The sequence below is a fragment of the Caloenas nicobarica genome, chromosome 16 (assembly GCF_036013445.1).
Source record: "Caloenas nicobarica isolate bCalNic1 chromosome 16, bCalNic1.hap1, whole genome shotgun sequence".
Lineage (NCBI taxonomy): Eukaryota > Metazoa > Chordata > Aves > Columbiformes > Columbidae > Caloenas > Caloenas nicobarica.
Window position 1 is genome coordinate 7862424 of NC_088260.1, and position 24275 is coordinate 7886698.

Consider the following 24275-nt stretch of genomic DNA (forward strand, 5'->3'; position numbering starts at 1 on the left):
CAGGAAAGAATGAGTATGACCTTCTGGTAATTGGCGGAGGGTCTGGAGGCCTTGCTTGTGCAAAAGAAGGTTTGTATATATAAATACAAGAAGTTTGGTTTAGTAGTAGTAGTGTCTGTGGAAACTAAGAGAAGTGTTACTGATAATGCTAAAGCTTTTTCAGAAACATAGTATACTTCAATCCCTGCACATTAATCATTAACTCAGGTCTATACAGTTAATCTGCAAATTGGTTCACACCTTTAGATACGGTCATTTTGTTTGGCTTTCCCTTTAAAAATATTTCTTCTTTTGTCATGGGAAAACCTAATAAGCTTTCATTTCACTGTATTGTAAACTACTCTGAGTGCCTCCATAGATACTGTATTTTTTTAATTGTACTGTTTCTTATTTCTGTGTTGAAACAACAGTCACTTCAGACTGTTTTCAACAAACTGCTGTAGAGAAACTTGCCCTTTTGTAACTCAGTAACTATCTCAACAACCACAAGGTTCTTAAACATCTCATTTGGGGTCAAATAACATTTTTAGGGTCGGTAGAAGCTGGAGACTCTGGTCTGAGCTATTAAGTGCTTTCTGGAGAATGTGCCGACTACATAGGCAGCCCAGGTCCCTAGTCCAGCATCTTGACTTAGTATAAAACAACAGCTGTCGTCTTCTGTACTCTTAATCTGTCTGTGCCTGTACTACTAAAAATGTTTAGGTTGGTGTGTTTCTCCCTCCTCTAAATAACTTGTCTTGCTTTCTATTTAAAGCTGCTCAGTTTGGAAGGAAAGTGGCCGTTTTGGATTATGTGGAACCTTCTCCACAAGGTATGGAAGAGAAATACTAAGATAATATTTTACACGTGTACAAAATGGTTGCTTAGGAGAGCAGATGCTCCAGGCAGCAAAGTGGCCAAAGCCATTCTGCCTGCTTTGCCTTTAGTAAAAGTCCTTAAGCCCAGTTTGCTGTGGTGCTCATTCCATTCGATGGTATCCCAGCTCTGCCTACTTCCCCTGCACATTAAGGTTATTTGCAGTTTTTCATGTTACCATTTGTAATAGACTTTGGATTTAAATAAGTGAGAATATTGTTCTGTCAAAATGTCATTTACAATTTCTAAAAATTATGAGTTGCATCATGTTGAGGCTCTTCATGTACAATATGTAAAATAAGATCTGCAAATGCAAACAAGCAAATGTGAATGTGAACTGGTTCCTCGGAGCTCTGAGAAACATCTTGAGATGGTTTGAATTTTAGAAGAAAAATATATAAAGGTGGTTTCTATCCAAAAAAATGAACATAAGCAGAGTTAGAAACTGATCTGTAAGAGACAGTAAACTGGGTGGTGTTTGAGAACTTTTTAACTAATTGCATGAACAACCTAATTCTCTAAGTAACCCAAGTGCATTAAGTTATGCTAATCTGATGCATTTATTTTTTCTTCTTCTTCTTCTTTTTTTTTTTTTGTTAATGAAGGAACCAAATGGGGACTTGGTGGAACTTGTGTGAATGTTGGTTGCATTCCTAAAAAGCTTATGCATCAAGCAGCCCTTTTAGGGAGCGCTCTTAAAGATGCCCAACACTATGGCTGGAATATAGCCCAACCTGTTCATCATACCTGGTAAAGATTACTGCCTATATCCACTCCTGTGTGCCGCAAATCCATAACAACTTTTCCCAGTTGATGTTTGTTTAGGGACAGTTAAGGAAGTGAATTTTGCATTAAGCTTTTTATTCAGCTCCTTGTTTAAAACATGAAACTGTATTTACTGGTTTATCAGAGCAGATATTACATTGATTTGGACTTGATAATTTACTTTTATAACAGAAGGCACTGTAGAACGTTCCTAATTTCTAGCAATTGCCTGTATCTTTATGTTGCATAAGCTGAATTTGTAAGGTGATGACTTCATGTTCAGTTTCTTGCTTTGTGATAGGTCTGTGATGGCACAAGCTGTTCAGAATTATGTGAAATCATTGAACTGGGGACACAGAGTGCAACTACAAGACAAGTAAATAAGACTTTGAAGTTCATCTTCTTTCCATAGTCAGGGAGCTCTTCTTCTCCTTATAGAACTACTGAATTGCCTTTGGAGTTTCTCATTAGAGCTAGTAGTTTGAGTTTGTAAGTGCTGCCTGCTCAGGACTCGTAAGTACCCTTGCCAATGTAAGTGATTTCCTCCCCCCGCTTCCTTTTCTTTTCTGGGAAATAGTGGTTCAGAGTGACCATATGTAAAAGCTTTCTAACAGCATAGTGATCAGGGAATGCTCTCTTCAATCTGGAGAGGTTTTGCATTAGTATGAAGTAGTCAGGGTTTCTCAAGGTAATTTCAAGCTTGTCCACAAAAATCTATATGCCATACAATCCCACAAATAACACTGTACTAGAGCAGCTGAATTTTTTGCTTTTGGTGCAGAAATGGTCCCAAGTTTTTCAGTATGCAGTTTCTTTTATAGGGAAACTATATTAATAGATCATTTAACAGGTACTAGTTTTGTGACTCCTGCTGGGTCACTTTTGTAGGCTCTCAAATGGGCATTGTATTATATATGTGTTATAGATAGTAATAGTACTGCTATGGCTAGTGGAAATTGTACCATTTGAAGTCAGTAATCTGATCCCAAAGTTACAGTTATGAGTTTAGGTACTCTGCTGTACAGAGGAGTTAACTGTGACACAAGAATTAAGTGAATTAAATTATATGACAGAGCTGCAAACAATTCTATGAAATGAAATGCTTTCTTCCTTTTACTTTTCTGTGCCAGTTTGCTATCCTTTTTAGCACTTCAGATATGGAAAGAGTAGCTGATTGTATTTCATTCCTGTTCTTCATTAAGCGTGCATTTATGTTGCTGTTTTCTTCTAAACAGGAAGGTGAAATATTTCAACATGAAAGGGACTTTTTCTGATCCGCATACAATCCGTGGTTTAACAAAAGCAGGTAAAGAGGTGAGCTGCTCTGCTTATCTGCAGTATCATTCACTTCAAACATTTCAGGTCTTCATGTGTTGGTTTTCAGACCAACTCGGGGCTAGATTGTACTTCTGCAAATTGCCTTACTTATTCAGTATTTTTTGGTAAGGGAGATTTGTGGTTTTCACCTAGAGAAGATATTTATGAACCTGACTGTTGCCTGCTGAGTCCCTAGCCTCTAGCCTGTCTGTTTGATGCCATTACTTTTTCTTTACAGATGGAAATGCTGAGGCAAGTTTGTTTTTTTTTTTTTTTAATCAGTCATACTGCTTTGATAGATGCTTAGAGAGATGTAAAGATGACCAATATCTCCTTATTGCTCTGAGTATTAGATCAGTTGGAGATGTTTTCCACCTTCAGATGAATTGTAAGGTTTATTGCATTTTAAGACATTTTTAGGGTAATAGTACAATGTTACTGATTAATATCAGGTTGAGAGAGCAGAAGTTTTTGGGGGTAGATGCCTACCGTTTTCTAAAAACCTGCCACTCCAGGCCTTAGAGGCAGAATTCATTTGCTGTGATCTCTGTGTGTTGTCATAAGCAAAAATTGATTTTAAAAAACTACCATTTGTATACAACTGTGGCTTCCAAGTAGTCATCTGAATCTTGTCCAGTGTAGGAATAATTGTAAGCTTAGTACTCAAACAAAAACTGATAGAGAATGTGTAGGAGAAACTCCTGCATGTGTTAGTTTATTTTATCTCCATCCTTTTTTTTAAATGCATTGCTGATTATTATGTGATGTAAATAGCAGATAGTATCGCCAGGTTTCTCATTTATCACTCATTTGTACATAGATAAAATCTAAAGACAGATAAAAGAATTTGAAATGCTTGAGTTTGATTTTGTATTTTTGTTTGTAGACTATTATTACGGCAGAAAATATTGTCATTGCTACTGGAGGAAGACCAAAATATCCGACACATGTAAGATATACTTGCCCACTAACAACTCCAATGACTTTACTGGTTTTGTTGCAGATAATAATGAATATTTGGAGGATAAAGGGTGTAAATATAAAGTAACACAGAAGAGATTTTTGTACTTGTGTCATGTGTAAAAATATCTTTTATATAAAGCACAGTCTTTTCAGAAAAACATTTCCATAGAAAACAGTTTGCATCAATTCAGTATGTTGATGTTGCTTAGAGCTGTAGGATAACTCAGGTTGGAAGGGATCTCTAGTGGTCATCCTGTTCAACTTTCTGCTCAAGAAGGTTGGATTCAGCTATTGAGTCAGCTGTGAGGTCAGATCGTGTTGGTCAGGGCTTTTTGCAGTCAGGTTTTGAAAATCTCCAGAGATGAAGACTGGCTAACCTATCTGGGCATCCCCAGATGTATTCCCCTTGGTCTGCTGGCTACACGCAGCTACTACAGCCCAAGTTGCTGTTAGCTTTTTTTGCTGCCAGGACTTGCATTGTAGATTCAAGATCTTATATGTGTTGTCATAGGTCACAGGTGCACTGGAGTATGGAATCACAAGTGATGATCTGTTCTGGTTGAAAGAATCTCCTGGAAAAACGTAAGTTACCTTACCATGACTTTAATAGATGCTGGCATTTGTGCTTTTTCATTATGGCAAGGTGAAAAATGTTCAAAATTGATTTTTATACACCAGTTTTCCTATCCTGTTTCCTTCTCAGAATTTGTTTTGCTATGCATCAACATCACACTACCAACTTTCATTAGTAACTAACAGAGTTCCCTCCCTCCCAGTCTTATTAGATTCCCTTCTAAAATCAAATTAAATATGAATTTTCACCATCTTAGGCTGAGGTGACTTGTTTGCAGTAGCAGTTATATGTGGAAGTCACAAGAGGGCAGCATGAACTTAAACAAAGACTGTACTGTCCTTATTCTTTGCTAAGGGCATATACAAAATTGCTTTTCAATTAGGAAAGGAACTCCAACATAATTAGCAGTTCTGATAACAAAAGAAAATACGATGTGACAACTGGATTACTTTTGCATTTTCTTATGCTTTCAGAGCTGTTGCTTAACTGAAATACTAAAAAAATGTTTTTAATGGAAATACTAAAATACAATAGTCTTTATTCTTTACAGGACATAGCTCAGTAAGGTTCTGAGTCAACATTGCACTACAGAGCAATTTCCTCATGCAAATTATTTTGATAGGAAATACACATTTGCTGGCATGAAAGTCAGTTAATACTATTTTTTTCTTTTCTGTATTGAGCAATTCTAGAGAAAGCAGAGTATATATAAGAAAAAGAGGCTTGAAACTAGTGCTTTGAAAGAAAACAGAGCTGCCATTTTTGGCTGTAACCTTTTGATATAAAAATGCACTGTGTTAGTCTAAACATCAAATAGATAAACAAGGGTCCGTGGTAGAGTTTAAAAAGTAAAGTAAATTTGCTGTTGTTTGTAGTATATCAGTCACCTCTTGAATTTTGAGAGCATGATTTATGCAAGGAAATTGTTTTTAAAGGAAAAAAATGCAAAAACCCCTCACAAAAACTGAACATAAGATTTATCCCTGTAAGATGTTTCTGTGAAAATGTGGCTTTTGTCCAGTTGCTGCTAATGCAAGTTGTAACAGTGTAATGTGGGAGTCTAGTGTTTATACGTTGCATTCCTGAGATTTAGTCAAAATAAGCCTGCAGGGGCTACAGTAGCATTTCTGTGCTTTATCAGGCTGTGTCCTAGCAAATGAAGGAGGGAGTAGTTAAAGGTTTGTTTCTGTCAGATTTGTTTCTATTATAAATATTCCCAAGGTTCAGTTTAACACCTTTTGTTTTTAGTCTGAGCTGTGTTGTACTTATTCTTTCTTTTCTCCCTCTCCAAATGTACATATCTCAGTTACAAATTACATGCCTGGGGGTTATAGAACTGTCAGTCCTCCAGTTATTCATATTAAAAAAAAAAAAAAGAAAAAAAGACCAAACCATTAACTAACTCAGAAGTCTCTTAGATGTACAAACATTATGAGCAAATTCTCACTACTGAGATGGAGAGTTTTGGTACAGAGAAGTAGAAAAGATGCCTTGAAATATGTTCAGAATGAGTGAGAGATTGAGCAGGTGTGAAGGAGTTAAGGTTCCGCGTTCTTAACTTTTCTATTAGGCACTGACAATGCCCAGGAGCCCACTACTGTGTAGAAGAAATTGTGAATAATGTGCTGCTGATACTACGAATGAGTGCCAGCTGGCATCTATTTTTCATCTGATGAAAAAGAAGAGCAAGCATATGCCCAAATTACACATATTTTCATTCTGTTCCCTGTGAATCTTGAATCTCCAGTAGATGTTTCCTTATGGGCAGTGTATGGCTTTTTGCAGCACTTCCAGGAGCTGCATGCTAAAAGAGGGGGTGCTCATCATGCACAGATGAATCAGATGCCCTAATGCTGGGAAAATGTATTTCCCACTATGTTAAATTGTTTGCCAAACATAAAACCCAGACTAGCAGATTTTAATCTCTTCAGCTCAACCTGTTCTGTGTACACCTTCAGAAATTGTATGTTTTTATGACAGGACAGCTAGATGTTATCTAGGGTCTTTTGTGAGGAAAACATGTTGTACTGACTCTGCAGTCTCTGGGGTTTATGGAGCAGCAGCCCTTATGTCTGCACTTTTCAGCAGTTTAAAGGCATCTCTGTTAGAACTAGGAGATGGCACAGATTGGTTTCACCTACTGTTTTTGCTCTGCTCTCCTAGCATAGGGTAGACTGTGTATGAAGAGCTTTCAAGTATTAGACTTATTTTTCTCACAGTATTCTGGAATAACAACTTTCCAAGGGATAAATGGTGGGTCAGTGGCAGGGCTAAAAAGAGAAGCCAAATTTGTTGTCTTCAGAGCTCCATCATGCCTCTAATATTTGATTTTAGTTGCCATGCGTGTACACATATGAAATATTATAATTTTTTAAAGTTCCTGGTGTCCTTCCATGAAACACATTTCTATCTTTGGAAGCATGTATACCAGTAGTTTTCCTGCTAACAGAGTAGAGGGAGGATCATTGCTTTGTAAGTTTTAACTAAAACTAATGGATGATACCTCCTTATAAAGAGATGGCAATGCATGCACCACTTTGTGATAGCCTCCAGTTTTGTGTGGTTTTCCATGGATTTAGGGGTTTATTTTGTGAAGTACCGTACTAGCATATGCTACTTTGGCCAGGAATCAAGCAAAGTGTAGAGTACAAAACTATGGGATGTATAGGCCACAGGTTGATATTTCAATTTTTTTCCTTCCTGTGATCTGACTATTTTGAATTTTCACCTGTTCAGAGCATGTTTTGTCAAAATAGCTTCATTTTGTTGCTCAGAGTTTTTGAATTGATGAAGGCACAGCTGCTGAGAGAAAAGGTCTTTACTTAATGCATTATTTCCATGCAACTGTTCTCTGCTGGCATTATCATTTATGTTGCTAAAATTTATCTTCCTCAAAACAGTCAAATAAGGTTGGATATGGGTAAAAGAGTATGATAAGGTCCTGTGGGTTATGCTTATAATGCTTATTCTTCCTTGCTTATCCTCCTAACTTTAAATAACCTATTTAAACTCTGTGATTATGTGAGTTTGCATTTTGAGGTTTTAAAGTAAATGTCTAAAATTTCTAGCTTTCCAAAACACAATTAGCAAACCACTTCTTCCATATGCAAAAATCCAAAGGTTTGGTTTGGTGGGGGGGGGGGTTGTTTGGTTTTGGTTGTGGTTTTTTGTTTGTTTTGTTTTGGGGGCTTTTGTGGGTTTTGTTTGTTTGTTTTGTTGTTATGGTGGTGGGGTTTTGTTTGGTCTTTGTTTGGTTTTTAACTTTTGAATATGGCAGTATGAAAGAGACCTGCTCTAAAAAAATGCCAAAAATAAACAGAAAAAAATGTGCAAAATAGTTAAGTGGGTTCTGAGTACTGTGCTTTTGTGGTGGGTTTTTTTTTTTTTTTGAAAAGTTCTTTATAAAGCATGGGAATTAAGTTTTTTTATAAAACATCCATTTCCATAGATGAAAATCATAGAAAGAGCCTAATGTTCTCTACTGTTCCCATAGTAACTAGAAATTTTTATCCCTAACGATGTTTTTTTTTTTTCTTGATTCAAAAACTTAACAAAAGACTTTGTTGCAAGTGGAAATACTATGTGGAATGCATCTCCAAACTGGGAGATTTTAACAAGTCTGCAGAACACGTGAACAACAAAGGGGTGTGAGTGCAGCCCGTCCAGCGGCCAAATGTCAGCGCCCGGCTGGTTGGACCCAGTCTCACCTCTGTCCCAGAGACGGGCTGTTCTGCCTTTTGCGCACCCAGCAGACGTGGGGAGCAGGGCGAATGGTCGGAAGGGGGGAACGCTGTGGTGTACAGGGCAGCTGAGGACAGGCACGGAAAGTGCTATGCTGGAGAGCGGATACACCTCATAAATTAAAAGTGTTGATGTACAACTTGAGTGATATTCTTGATTGAAAGGGAGTGAAATATGGAGAGAGATGGGAGCTGGAGTTTTATTTAAGATCTAAACTGGATGTGTTTGGTAAATACTAGCCTAGGTAAATCTATTAAAGTGATTTTATATAACAGCACACACAAACTTTTAAAGACAGGAATGGCAAATATTTGGCATTTGGACAAATAAAATAATTAAAAAGCAGATCGTTATAAATCAAAATGAAATTTAGCAAGGAATTATATTGGGAACTGTAATCTACTTGATAGGAAGGTGATGAATTTCAAACATACTTAAATTCTGATTGTGTTAAGTTTCCTTAAAAATAATTAAATATATATATTTGGTAATTAAGATACCTCTAGAAATTTTGAGGTATATTTGAATTACAACAAGACTGCTGCATATCTGTATGATTACATATTGCCTACTGTCTCAGAGGCAATGGTGCCAAGATGCCCTGTAAAGATGAGGTATCAGTAGCAATAGGCCCTGTCAGTGTCAACTCCAGGTGTTTCCAATGGAGGAATATCATAGAACACAATTGAAATATTTGTGATGCCTCTTACCCTTGCTGGTTTCTCTGAGTTTTTCATGGCTTTCTTCACTTTGTGTTTCAGAGCATGTATTTAAATGTCTCTTTGCAACATAAAAACAATTCCTTGTGTCTTATAAGCCTATTCTTTTATTTTTTATTTTCCTTTTTTTTTTTAAAATTTTGTTAAGAAAATAAGCCCGCATTATAATGTTCTCTTTGGAGTTGACAAGCCATGTTCTTTCCTCCTATCTAACAACATCAGATCCACTCCTCAAACCTATAATTTTGTAACTATATGTACTTCAGAAAATAATGTTTTGGTTGTGCAGAAATATGCACAAGCTCATTCCACTGCTTTACTGGGTTTTTTTTTTTATGTAACAGGTTGGTTGTTGGAGCCAGCTGTATCCTTTGAAAAAGCTATGATGATTTATGATTATAAGCAGCTTAGTTGTCTTTCCTATGAAAGCTCAGTTTTTGGAATTCCTTTGCTCATACCCTGTAGTTGAGTTAGTAATAGAATAGTAATCATTTTTGTGCTGTAGCATCATGTGAATTAAGATCAGCTGAGGATAAATTCTCAGGATCTTAAAAACAGTGTTATCTATGAGGAAAATACAGCTTTGGAGTTTTATTCTATGCAACAAAAGCAAGCTAAAGATGGTTTGTCTGAGGAGAACTAGCTATCTCTAGGTAAAAAGCCCACTTGTGTGCTACCATTTTATATTGCATTTATATTAAATTATTTTTTCTATTTCCTTAACTGATGCCTCACCAGATGTTTCACTTGAGTGTGCTGGTTTTCTAACAGGCATTGGATTGGACACTACAGTCATGATGAGAAGTATCCCACTTCGTGGGTTTGATCAGGTGAGTATGGAATCTCTCACGTCTCCTAATATATCAAATATATTAAAAAGTATATTTGGTTATTTTGTCTCCTGAAGAAAAAGTGTCATTGGCTTCTCCAAACATTTCCTAGTGTGTGCTTTCTGAAAAGAAGCTAAGAAATATTAGCCCTTGTTCTCGTATTGTATCTCTTGATACTGTACTCAGAAAAGTAAATATTTTTTCTTTCCTCCTGCTTAACTGAAAACAAGATTGAAAAGGTTGGGAAGCAGAGGAGGAATTTATGCCACTGCTAACAACATTAGACAACCTTTAAAATAATCCTGAATTTCTAGGAGTTAAGATAATTATTTTGAAAATAAATTATTGGACTTAACATGAAGCAGTTCAATGTGGAGTTCATTATGAAGAATATAAATAAATCACTAAGCTGGAAGTTTGTAATGAAATAGGAATTGGAAATCTTCACTTTACCGCTTTTAAAACAGCAGTGGTTATATCTGGGTTAAAAAAATATATAGTGATTTCAGTGGAACTGTCAACCTTAAACTGTAGAAAATGAAGCAAAAACTTTCAGGCAGGGAATTTAAAGAGAGACAGCTCTTTCAAAATTGGGAAAGAATTTGAGTAGTTTTATTTAAAAATGTAAGTGGTCATGACTGTGCTGACAAAACAGAAAACAGTTCTGGCTAGAAGCCTATTCCTGTGTGAAGAGAATAAAAGCAATTAGTAATAACAACAGGAAATGGCAACAAAAACAAACAAAAGATTTTTGTATAGGATTTGTGTAAAAAGTATCACTGCCTAAAGAAGCAATGGAAGGTAGTGTAGCAGGTTTAGGTTAAAGACGGGTTACTGGATCCAGTAAAGGCATTACCTGCATGTGGCTTTGTAGCCTCTGTTTTACAGGTTAGATGATGTCTTTGATGGCCTGATAGTCCTTTTGGTCCCTCCATCTGTAGGGAGAGTATGTTAAAGGTGATTGTGAATCTTCTGTCCTTGCAAGGTTTGTTGCTAACGCTGCTTTTATGGAAAAGTTTCTGTAGAGTTCTCAAAGTAACGAGAGAGTTCTGGGTTTTCACTCACATGTGCAGTGAACTTTTTCTTTGAAGTTTTCAACAAATATTTTTCATGGGCAAATAACTTTGGAAACTGTCAGCCTCAAGAATACAGACTGTGTCATGTTAATCACTTCAAAATAGTGTTTTCAGAATGGGAATGAATGCACATTAACTTAATTATTCCTGGTATCATTAATTAGAATTTTTTTTTTTTTTTACTGCTTAGTTGCAATTGTGCAGAACATTCACAGGCCAAAGTTGCTGCAAGAGTGGTAGAGCTATGGGCTTGTTTTTAAGAACTTATTTTCATACACAGGGTGTAGGAAAATTATTTTCATGTGTAACAGCAGAATTTCTGAGGAGGAGCTATTACTGTTAGAAGCAGCAGTGACAAGTACCACCGCAGGTAGTGACAGCTCCTGGTTGCACGCCAGCCACTCCCCCTTTGAAGGGGCTTCCTTAAAACTAGTGGTATGTGTACCAGAGCTTGCAAAGCATCGTATGACAATGTGTCTGGGATTTGCGCTTGTCATCGAAGAATTCTACACCTGTGACAGCATGAGATCTCAGCGAACAGGGAATAGCGTTAAGAGTGTGTATGTGTGGCACTTCACAAGACACAGTAGGGCTTTCTCTGAGAACTTGATGCTTTGTAGGCAGGAAGAGCACAATGGTCATTGCAAAGTTAATAAAGTATTAATAGACATAAAATAATTATGTTCAGTCTGTAGCCTGAGTCTGGTGGAAACTGGTTAGTGAGCTATCATGTTTCTGAAAAGATATAACACTGCTATTGCCTTCATATTAGTTAATATCAACTTCGAAAATGAAGTATTGCAAGCCGAGAGCTTGCATGTTGTTGTTCTGTGTGAGTGGTTTTGTAATAATATCCTTTAAGTAATAGACATATTCTTTGACGAAGTGCAACCAGAATTACTGCAGTCAAGAGCAATGACATCTTTGGATAAACTTGTCAATGCAACATTTCGCTGATTGACTGTGATGTGGCATTATTTCAAACAGACTCTTAGGACAAAAGCATTATTTCCTTTTTGTAGTAGAAGTTTCCAGGGAACCTTAGTAATTCATAGTCATTGCAGAGAAATGACAGGTGTCATGGCAAAGGGAAATATTTTTCTTCCTTACCTTTATGGAAGTATTTAATTCTCATCAAGCTGTCAGAAAATGGTAATTATGGTAATGTTAAATTGAACATGCTCTAGATGCTATTTTTGTATAAGCATCAAATGATTTAAAAACAATGATTTTATTCTCCTACTGTTTTGCTTTTTGAAAATAATTTGAATATTCAGATGTAGATGACTCTTGGAACAGAGTTGCAGGTTATAGTGGCTCAATAAATTATCATGTGTTGACAATGCATAGTGAGTAAGTGACAAAGAACATTTGAAACGCACAGTATATTTACTGAGTTTTCATGAAGACAGCTGAAGGAGGAGTTTACTTTTAAAAGGGCATATATCTTAGAATAAACATCTTTTTCCCCTGCTCAACAGCAAATGGCATCTTTAGTAACCGAGCACATGGAATCTTACGGCACAAAATTTTTAAAGAGATGTTTCCCAACCAAAGTAGAAAAATTGGAGAACAACAGATTACAAGTGACCTGGAAAAATCCTGACCTGGGCACAGAAGAAACCGATTCTTTTGACACAGTGATGTGGGCCGTAGGTAAACTTGATATCTTAACATTTATTTGCAATGCTTTCCATTTTGAAAATGAAGTCTCTTCATCATGTTGTGTGGGGCCAAACAGCTCCTTCCTTTTTTGTGTGTGTGTGTGTTTTAAATATTTAGCGAGCTAAACATTGACAGTTTCTTAGTTATTTTCTTGCATGCCTGACTTGTTCACTTACAGTCTAAAAAACACATGAAAGTTAAGAATCCATGGTAACTACCTTTGCATGAGCTGCAATAAATGGGAGAACATTTCATCTTCCTCACATTTACTAGAGGGTGAGAGCATGAGTTCCAGCAACTTCTGTGGTGCAGGTAGTGTTCTCTAAGTCTGTATTCTTGATTTATTAATGAAGCTACTACAAGTTCCTATTTATCCTGTTCAAGAGGCTATCATTTTTTCTAGGAATTTTTCTAAACTGTGCTGCTTGTGGTCATAGAATAGATCCATTACAGGAAACAGGAACAGATCATTTACAGAATTTTTTATTTTGCCCAGTGGACTATATCTCTTGTCTTGTTGTTCCGTTCCCCTGGTTAAGTCAGCTTTGTATCTTCCTAATACCCCAAACAGAGAGCAGGTTGAGTGTTGTGACAAACATTTTCTTTCACTTATTGTGATTACTGTTCTCTTAGAAGGGTAATGGTCTTCTATAAATTGTGGAAACAGCCTATAATAATGGATTATGCTCACTGAAACCAAAGACACTAGCGCTTGCCAAGAGCAAAAAAAGGTCATGCTATCTGGAGATGCAACAATCCTGAAAACCGTAGAATAATATTCATGAGGTGCGATGAAAATGTTTCCAAAAAGTGGATTTCTAAATGCCGTATTTGATTTTTCTCAAGCTTTCTGGTTAAAGTACACTGAGTGGGAGGCACACCTGTGAAATATCAAGTCAATTTGTTTACTTCTGTTGAAGATGGAAAAAAGCTATTAAATTGAAATAATATGAAAAAAATCTTGGTTTAGTGTTAATTATAATGGAGTAAGGTTGCATGATATACTATTGCAACTCAGTTATGTGACTCCACTCACTATTTTGATACAGAGGAACTACATGTATTATAATTTTTGTCATGGATTTGAGTTACAATCCATATTTAGAAACTGCAAAATGAACAGTTTAAGAGAATGGGATATTTGTGGTGACTTTTCTTTTAGTGTTCAAATTGACACTCCACCTTTAAGGATTAAACACATTAACAGTTAACGTTGGTTAATTGATGTGCAGTCAGTATGATTCATTGTTTTGCTCTGTATCAACACACCCACACCAGGTGTCTCAGATAATAGGCTGGGAAATTTGGTAGTGTTAAGGATTTCCTGTCTGCAGATGTGCCAGTTACAATACTGATTGAAGAAAGTCAGCTTGCAGAGTTGCTTAAAAAGCAGCCACTATTGTTAACTGATTGTAGCCTGAATTATAGTAGGTATTTTCTTAATTTTTATCAGCGCATTGTGGAATTTTAGTAGGATTTTATGAATAATGTCAAAAGTATTTACTGACAGTGGGACATAGTTTGAGTTTGGTAAGCTACAATGTTATCTCTTAATGTAGGCCCTTTGCAAAAAAACTGTTGTGTTTCTATGAAGAGTTTTCTTTATCTCTTGGAATGTGCAATTTTCTGCTCATATGTGCAAGCCAATAAAGGCAGGCACAATGCTCTCTTTACTTTTCTAGCAGCTTTTTTGAACCGGTCAAAATATTTGAGGGGAAAAAAAAAATCTCATTTTGATACCCTTTTATGTAATTTGAAGGTTTCAATCCAAAGCTTTTATAAGTAAATATTATGGGCCTGTATTACCTTGTTGAGTGAGTATACTATATTCCAGATCAGTGAAACAGCTCTTTCTTGACCTTTATTTGATTCTGCCTGTCTAGTCCTGTAATGTCCTTCCATCTTTTACTAGTCCCCTGGTTTTGCTTTTCTGAGAATTCTTCTGAAATTATGAGCTTTTGAGAATTGTTTTTCTTTTGATATGGAACCAATAAACTTTTAATATCATATTGTATTCTCCCTGCCCTTAGGGACACACAAAAAATTGTATGTTATGTGCCTGATTTACCTGAGTGACAAAGCAATGGTGTGTGCATGTACAGACTGAACATAGGGTCTTCATCCAAAGAAAAGGGCAGAGAGTGACACCTTTATAAACAGATGCAACCGCTGAGCTGCAGGGCAAAGTTGCATCTGCCACAAGTGGATTTGTTTCAGCTATTGGAGGAATGAAACCTGTGGGTTGAATGCTTTAGCAGTCACAACACAGATAGTATATAAAAGGAATTGGCAAAGTGGTATTTACATTTTAATTTGCAATAGATGGCAAAAGATCACTGCTGCAACTGGAATTTGTCCAGATTATTCACAAAGTCCTTAGAAAAGATACTGAGCTACTACATATCTAATGGGGTCTTACTATGTAGAGGAGCAACACTGAATTGATGATTAAACTAAGCAGGTGTTTACAAACTGTCCTGGAATTCGTTTGGCAGAGGAAGTGAGGTAGTGTGCTTGTAAATTGTTAACAGAAAGAGCAATGACCAGCAGCAGATTTAAGTTTAGCTTTACGAAAGTTTTCTCCCTGCTGAGAGCAATAGAACAACCATTCTCAAGTTCCTTTGCATTCATAAGCTTAGAGTAAAGCCACAGTGTCTTTGAAATAATATCATCTTCGCTATAAAAAGGAATTACGACTTTAGCTCAGTGTAAGGCTAAACAGGTATCAGGTGTTGCACATCATATGCCATCAAGCATATTGTCCTTTGTGTCAGACTGGATGCTTGACAGATTTATTTTCTAGTGCAGTAAAATAAGATCCTTGCTGTTAAATATCAAGCAAGGCTTAAGTACATAACTTTTTTTATAGTAGTTTTCTTCAAGTCTTACAACCAAATCAGTTTGGATTAACTAAGAAAACAGAAATTTTATTTGGAGATTTTCTTTCAAAAATCCTGTATTGTTGTGATCTCCTGTGACCATATCTGTGCCAGCCCATATAGAAAGGGGATGGGATTTAGATTCATCTTTGCAAACAAAATCTTGCCATCCAGTTTTTTAACCTTCGAACTACTCCATGAAAAATAATCCACCTTGGTTGATCTCAGAAAACTATTAGTGCTAATGTGATGTGGTTTGCTGAGGCTCTGAGCCTTCGTTCTGAACTTCCAGTGTCTCTCATTAATTTTAACTCATTAGTGTCTTGGTAAGATGTGGTTTCTGCAGTCCTAGTGAAAATTGTCATTCTAATTACATCAGCCAGTACTTTTAGTTTTTTTCCCCAAAACCTAGTTTTAATGACGTTCAGTCAGACTTTATTCAACAGGACTGCTCTTAGTGTGCTTGTAATCTGTTTGCATTGAAAAAAGCCTGGATGGCACATTTTCCTCCTTCTGTTTAACCCACCCATAAACTTTGAGTTATTCTTATTTTATGCTACTTATTTCACCAGGTTGTAACTAAAAAATCACTTCTTCATGTTGAGGAAAGGTTAGGTGCTAGGCTATGCCTCTAACCTGCATGTGAGAGTTGTTTTTTGTTGTTTGGGTAGGACCAAAGTGACATGTGTCCAGACACAAGTAACTTCGGATGTGCAGTGGATGGTGATGCCCAAGTTTAATGATTGCACCATGGCTGCCACAAGCTTTCTAATGAGGTGACTTCTTTGTGCAATAAGTATTACTAGTCAACAATACAAGGCACAGTCTGGCTTAGCAGACTTGGCAAAGAACCGCTTACTGCCTGAGCACAGACTAAGAGTCAGATTTTTTTCAAATTGTGGCAGGCGTGCTGAAGGTTTATCGGTAATGAATAAAATGTTCAAAAACATCTTTGTAAAATTGGTGCACGCTGCTGTCAATGTGGTAACGGTTCTGAACTTTTTTTTTACCTTAGTTAATCTTACCCTAGTCAATATTTTCTTGTAATCTGAACATTAGTTACACTGAGTTGGTCTTTATTAGTCATTATCAGCTGGCTATGTTTTAGTGAACACCTTGTGAGAAGGGATTTGAAGGAGGAAAGGGTAGTAGTCTTGAAACTAATTTGGAGAGTGTGTGAGGGACCCAGAACAAGATCAGAGAGAGTACCAAGACTGGGAACACAGATGAGATTTTGATTAAGGTGGAACTGAGCTCAGATTGGGTAAAGTTATGAAGTGATGTGTCAAAATGCCAATGTATAGGGATGAAGTGGAGAACACTTTTGGGCGTAAGTTTTATGCCAGAAGAGCCATCCTGTCACCCTGCAGTATCTCCACAGTGGCCGTCTGCAGTATCATGCCTGTTAATAAAGTGCTCAGTTGGCTCTAGTTTGGATTTTTCAAACGCTGGGGGGCAAAGACACATTCCAGCTTCTGCGATTAGGAAACTGCAAAAGACCCATTATAAAATTCTGCTGTCAGCTGGACCTGTATCACCCTGGGAAATCTTACTGTATGCAAGAGTGTGCTGTCACTCATTTACTGCTACTGCTTATTTGACTCTGCCTATTCCTATGGTTTCTTCCCAGTTTGGCTGCTTCAGTCTCTGCTGTCGAAGGTCCTGTGCTTGAAGGTCACAGCAGCCTGATGTTGCCTTCACCACCTGGTGTGTGCAAGTGTGGTTGCCAGAGCCCTCAGCACATGATGGGACAGAAATGCCACATCACAATACGACCAGCCTGGCCTGTGTCCGAGATGGGCGCTTTAACGAGTCTTTTGTCACTCTCTGTAGCTAAGCTGGCTGGCAGCTCCTTTAGGAAGCCATATTATTAGATTTCACAAAAACAGATCAAAAATCTGTTTTTTCTTTTAAAGCTAAAAGCAAATGGGAGCAGGCCCTGAAAGCAGGGATCTTTGTGGTTTTCACAGCTGTGTGATTATTGTGTGAGTCTATTAAAGATGAGATTATGATGTGGTATTAAAAGTGCAGGAGTTGGGTAACCTTTTTAAGTGTCAGATTTGAATTGGCACCTTTCTTCCAGATGTCTGGCATAGTATCTTGCTGATTTGAATAAAAGCTAAATCTAGTCTTGTGTCTTATACAATCATGAACTTCTTGTTCTGTGGCAGTTTCAGGGCAGTGGACATCTTCAAACTAACAGCACATGCGTTGTGTGTCTGGTAGGATTTGGTATAGCTTTGTATTGCCCTCTGGATCTTAGAAATAAGCTGTAAACTCATGCTTTCTTGAAGCTGTAAATGTAAAAAACTTAGGAGTTATACATATGAAAGAAATGCCCTTCTGAACCAATAGTACTGAGAAATTGTGAGAACTGATTCTCTAATACGAGTGAAAGCTGGGAAATATCAGAATTTCCTGAATTTGACATTAAAACTTACTAAGACATATTGGCTAATCATGAACCTAAGCTACTGAATTTGAGGTGAAGCAAGATCACTAAGTGTAATTCTGGCTTATGGAGGTGAGCCAGCATGGGGCTAAAGGCCAATAAAGATTTAGTTCAGTTTTTTTAAGTTTTGATTTTGCTTTCAGAAATAATATTTAGGCAGTAAAGTTGAGAGAGAAATTTCACTATGAGTAGCAACACTTTTTTTTTTAAGTCTTAGCTATTAATACCAAACTGTACACATGTTAAAATAGATTGGAATTGAAAGGTTAAGTGTTATCCTGCAGATTCGATAATCTCAGCAGTTGTTGTCACAGGTCTTTAAATGACTCTATTGACGGTCTTTATTTTTTTCCTCTTTCAGTGCCTGCCATTGCGTGCTAAGCTTTCTCTTGGCTCTGCCTGGCAGGAAAAAGGGGAAACTAGAAAACCCCATTAGTTGTCCATTTGCAGAATATCCAGGCTTTACTCTCAATACACAAAGAAATACAACGGTAGGAAGTTGTTTCACATCCGAGCCAAGATAAGGTCCTGGAGGTTTATTATTTTTGTTGCCTGATAGCATCAGGACTGGGGAGCAGGGGGCAGAGAAGGAACAGCAGATCAACATCCCATGGGGACAACAGAAGGGAAGACAGACAGATAGCCAAGTGCCGACAGCTTCAGTCAGTGCTCCCAGAGGAAGTGTTGGTTTCACCAGATGAAATTAATACACAGAAGTCTTTACAGAGGCATTCAGATGTGACATTGTTTGGGGGGCCTGGCTATATGGCAGATGTATAAAGCAGTGAATCATATGTTTACATATAATTAGGTCTGTATTGACAAGCCAGGTTTTCCTTTTGTTTAATAATTTCCTACATTAACATCAAAGAGCTTGTTTTTATAAAGAAAACACATTTCCCTTTTTGTTTTGCTTTGCTATAGCTCTGTATTAACATCAAACACAAAATCATGACACACAAAGGAGACCTATATATGTAGGTGTAGATATATCCGTATTCATTTATAGCCTCTAAAAATGGATGCAGTGTTATAAAATTTGCTTCATTTGAATATATTCAGGTAATCTCTTCTATGTGATCCTGTGTGTCCCTGCAAATTTTGGGAGCGCCTGATAATTTCACTATGCTTATTAACCTTCAAATACATTTGAAAAATTGGATGGCATTTAAGATACCAATTTCTGGCTCAGGAATTGCTTTGTTAAATACTCTACAGAAAGCTCAGTGTAATGCTACCAAGACTTTGGTGGTCTAAGTGGTAACTCTATGAAGAAAACACTACAAAAAATTTTTTTTAAAGGCGAAATAGCTTAAAATCTTTGGAAGAGGGAGCTGTAATAAAATCTAAGCTTGGTAGAATTTGCCTCATTTGTTTTTAGATCCATTTTAAAAAGTGTTTCTAGACTCTAGGGATAGTGTTTCTAAACTCAACAGAAATAGCTCAAATACAGAGTTTGAGCAAAATAGCTCAGCATTAAGTACTTGAGAGCAAAGTTGGGAAACATTTTCATCCAAGCTGTGGGAACTAAAAAAGCTTTAAAATAAGTGTATTAGAAAACAAGGCAAGAGGAGCTCAGGAATGTTTCACATTGAACAGCATTATTAATAATTTTTATCCACAAGTGTGCACAAGAGGCTGTTCGTTAGTATTGAGTGCCATTCGATTAGTGTTTAATAGGAATTTTCAGTGTAGAAGTTGCTTAGTTATTGTATGTATATTCATGCTACATTAGGAAACTTAATTTAGAATGTGCAATAAATATTAAATCATCTCGTTTTTTGCACTTTTTGTAGCAGATGTTGTCCTGCACATTTTTAAAGGATAACTTCGTCTGAAATAGTCTGAGCAAAGGCAGTAGTAATAAAGCTCCTTTCACAAAGAAATTCCTATCCATTCTTTCCACCCTTACAGCTTTTTCAGTGTGAGATAAGCTCTGTCATGTTTCTACTTGGACTATCAAATAGCACAAACTTCTTGGAAACCAACAGTGGAGGATGCCAGCTTTTTAGATTAACACAGCTAAAGTTTTCTTACAGTTTTTACTTTAATTCCTTTTTTTTTTTTCCCCCCCGCTTAAGGCCGAGCCCCTGACACTGGAACTCTCAATTTGGAGAAAGTTGGAGTGAAAACTAATTCTGAAACTGGAAAGATCATAGTTGATGCCAGTGAAGCTACTTCTGTTCCTCACATTTATGCAATTGGAGACATAACAGAGGTATTGAGTCTACATAAACTATTTTACAATAACAGGAAGCCAACCTTGTTCCTGACTAATAACTGGTCCTCAGATGTCGTCATGCTCTAGCATATACCTTAGTGTTTTGCTCTTTTTCATTTTGCACAGCTGTAGTGTTTGTGCCAGCCACCTGGGTCAGTAATTTCCTTCACATGGATCTTGTGAAGTATCTCAGCATTAGAGATTATTACTGATGTTTATCAGGGAATGCATCATTGGTCAGAGGCTACTAATAATGTCTTTATCACTTCAATTATCTTTATAATAATGTTTTTATCACTTCAGACATATGACTTCGTAGTGCCTGTGAATGCTGGTTGAAAGCAGTTCTTACCTTTTGGAGTTGAATACACCTACTGGGAATGACTGTGACAAGTTCTGTAATTACATTGTTAGTATTTGGGGGTTTAATTGAGATTAGTCACAAGACAGCATTTCCACTGCCTGACACAAAATGCTTCTGACAACTGTGTCTTCCTCTAGAAAATAAAAAATCATTGCTGCAAATACTAAATGTATCTGACTTCTGTTGATTAATTGGTTTGGGTGTTTGGGGGATTTTTTTGAAGGACAGGACATTATAACTTAAGCAAAATAATTTACTTATTATAGATGTAAAACCAGAATTCTGTGGCCTTAATCTACATAGTGCTATTGATAATCTACAGTTATCTATGACAAGAATGTCTTGTATTGATCAAAGTGCACTCAAATACTTTCAATCGCTCCATTTTCAGTTTACAGAAGAACTGAGTATCTGCTATAAGTTGGGCATCTTCAAATATGGTGTCTTCATAAAAAATAATGTTTGTCTGGATTCTGAACTGTACAGATACAGGAGGATGTTTTAATCAGCTGCCTGCTGTTCCTGAAGAACTTGGGCAATATCTTTTAAAGGTGTCTCTCAAATTTATAAACCCTACAGGTGCTCTGCATTTTTGAAGAGATGTAACAGGTTACATAATGTCTTGGGAATAGCCCTGCAAATTTCTGACTGGACTCTGGAACTGCCACAGACACTTACATCTCATAAATCTGCTGACCAATCCTGACCTCTTCCCCCTCTATGTAGACGTGTTTCTTCCTGTCTGTCTCCATCTTCATCTGAATGACTTGCCATTTCCTTTTAACCTGTGTTAAAACTCTTTCCTCCTCAGCTATTTCTCCTTTTTTTTTCTTGCTCTCCACAGCTTCTGTGTCCTGTCCAGTCACTCAGAGCTTTGGGATTATGTACAGTTCCTCTCCTTTCTTCTCACTTCACATACAGCTTCCCTCTGTACTTGTCACATCTTGCATTGGGATATTTCCTACAGTCCTCTTTCTGCTCACAATGACCTCCCACACCTGCTTGTCTCTGATATATGCCTTACTTGGCCCTCCTGCTTTCCAAGCTTTTCTTTTTAATTTCACCCAAGAAGCAGTTATTAGAGGCAATGCTGGCAGGGCCTTGGATTCTGTTGCTCATTTTGCTGCCAATCTGCAGTGTTATTTTGGGCAAGTCATTTCCTTTAAGTAAGAACTATAAAGCTGGAGGCAGGATGCCCTCTTCTTTCCTACTCTAGATCTAAAAAATCAGATCATTTATTTGTCATTTTCATTTTGTTGTTAAAACTTGGATTTCCTTTTCCTGCTTTTGTCCTTATTAGTGCATGTTTTTGAACTTGAAGTTGTTCAGTAGGTGTTTCTAAATGTAAGTGTTGAAAACAGCAACACAGTTTTATACTGTGTCTAGCATACAACTGGGGAAAAACTGAAGCGTTACGTCAGTGCTGTACAGAAATATTCTCTTAAGCTTTATCTGCATATGGGCTCAACATAGGGAATCAAAGAAATCACAGTATACTAGTCATGCATTTATAGAGTTTAAAGATAGAAGGAATTATTGCCATTATCTTATCTGACTCCAGTACGTGAGCCATATAACTTCACTTGCTAAGCAATGAAGTTATTTTATTTGAATACTTAAATTAATTTTGTCTTTTATTTAAAGCAGAATTAATTTGGATAATAAATTTCACTGGCATGGGAACCAGCAGTGAAGAAGTTCTGTGGTGGTGCACATCTCAAAGAATACACACAAAACAATCAAGTGCATCCTGCTAAGAACCACAAAGCTGTAGAGCTTGGTGTGTGATATTTGCTGGATGAGACCTACCAAAAGAGCACAGGAAGGGGAATCTTGTTTCTTCTGAATGAGCATCAATGATCTCTAATATTTCTTATAAGAATAACTTTTTTTTTTTTCCAGCGTTCCTGCTCAGGATTTCTCTTTGCTCCGATCTCTCACTGTCAGTGTCTCTTTGCTGCAAGGTGCTATTGCTCATGCAAGTAATTCTCAAGCTCTGCTCCTCCTTTCTTTACCATGCCACCCCAAGTAGACACTAAACTCCTACCAAATAGCAAGAGCTATGTTTTTGTTTTGATTCAGTTCCCTGGCTGAAGGGGGAGTGAGAGGCAAAAGATGAGCTTCCTGAGATGCTAAGAACGACTGTTTTCATTTGGGAGCCATACCCAGCTGGCACAAATGGGAAACTATGTGTACATGGGTGTCTTGTTGCACCCTTGTATGGCAAATGGAATTCTTATGTTATCCAAGCTGTTCATTTGGAGAAAAGGGGGAAAAAAAACCCAACCTTTCAGAGGTCAGTCAGTTTGTCAACTATCAAAAAAAGTTTTTCAAGCCTTGGCAAAATATTATTTTCAACAGACGTGTTGCATTTAGGCATTTTCATCTTCTGTAACCAGGATGAGAAAGATCAAGCTGGAATTTTAGTTTGAAAATTTTTTCAATGCTGATATAAACTCTCCGTGTTAAAATTCTTCCTCCAGTAGTATTTTGTTGAAAAGCATGGCACACACTATAAAGAAATTCTCTCAGAGGAGGTTTATCATATGGTCATGCTGCTATACATCTGTCATATTTCAAAGGGTGTTATAACAAAGATGTGTAGAGAAGGTGGAATGTACAGCATGTTGCTTTGAAGAGAAATAAGACCAAAATGAGTTGTGTTAGAACAAATACACATTACTTCAAAGCCTTTAAAACTCTCTTAGGAGCCATTTCATTTAAACATATAATACATTGGAGGATTCTTATGAACAATTCGTATCCATAATAATCAGCAAAGTAGTTCTACACATGACTGCAAAGTGAATGTTCATTTCAAATATTTACCAGGGAAGGCCTTTAGGTCATTGTTTATGAGAAATTGGGCCTTATCTGCATGGATGTTTTAGTAATTAGTTGGGTTTTATGGAATGCATGGCAGTGCTTTCACAATTTTATCTCTTGTTCTAATCTTCTATTCATTTCTGGAATGCCAAAACAACATCTGTATTTCCTGCTACAGAAATGATTGGCAGCCATGTTTCAGGCAAATGTCTATAAGAAAAAACAAATGGCAAATTTCATCTGGTAAATGGCACTTACAGACTTGAGAGTCAAAATGCTGGATCTGAAAAACATTGATTTGATGGATCTTAGGGGGGAAAAAAAGGATAAAATTGCAGTTTTGTGATTTGTCATGAGCTGTGGGGAAAAATAGGTTAGTCTCCATTAACAACTAGAATTGCAGTTTCTGTTATCAGGTTAGACAGCGTTGTTTCAGTTTGTTTTTTTTGCAATGGAAGTTTTAGCTTAAGTGGTAATTAGTGCAGATAAAAAAATAAATGCATGTTAATACGCAGATAATTGAAATGGTGTGTGTACTGAAGTGAGTGGTATCTAATACCATGTACAGAATCTATCTAGCAACATACAGAAAAGATAAGCTGGGAAAGAGGAATGGATTCTGATAAATGCTGAAAAAATTTAGGGTAATGAAAAACAAAGTTTGAAGAACTTGAATGTGTGTAGTGGGGAATGCTTATTTTATTTTCTGCTGCAGACAGAGGGCTTCTTTTGGATGACTACCTCCAAATGGGGCTTTGGAGGAGTGTGACAGGTGTTGCATCTAGGTAGAGTCTGTATGAATCCAAACTTCATGTTTTACAAAGTGTTTTGTGTTTTCCCACAAAGGTATTTTTCAGTTACAGCTTTCTTACATCACTACATCATCCTTCTAGATTTGGGACCTCTTTCCTCATCTCAGACAGGCATCTTGATGATATGTCTCAAATGAACTCTTAAGTACCTTTTTTTACTAAATTTATGTAGTTTCTTAGATCTTATTAGCTTACATGAACTGTTCTTCCTCAGAC

General features: G+C 36.9%; 1 protein-coding gene across 1 annotated transcript in view; it reads left to right on the forward strand.

The window, feature by feature from the left end:
* TXNRD2 (thioredoxin reductase 2) overlaps positions 1–24275 on the forward strand; it is a 35195-nt gene that overhangs the window by 1109 nt on the left and 9811 nt on the right. Inside the window, exons 2-12 of the mRNA XM_065646084.1 lie at positions 4–69; positions 755–811; positions 1461–1605; positions 1922–1996; positions 2856–2934; positions 3824–3886; positions 4412–4482; positions 9279–9298; positions 9673–9764; positions 12322–12496; positions 19918–20054. Of these exons, the coding sequence (XP_065502156.1) occupies positions 4–69; positions 755–811; positions 1461–1605; positions 1922–1996; positions 2856–2934; positions 3824–3886; positions 4412–4482; positions 9279–9298; positions 9673–9764; positions 12322–12496; positions 19918–20054 (980 nt within the window). The remainder of the gene's footprint in view (positions 1–3; positions 70–754; positions 812–1460; positions 1606–1921; positions 1997–2855; positions 2935–3823; positions 3887–4411; positions 4483–9278; positions 9299–9672; positions 9765–12321; positions 12497–19917; positions 20055–24275) is intronic.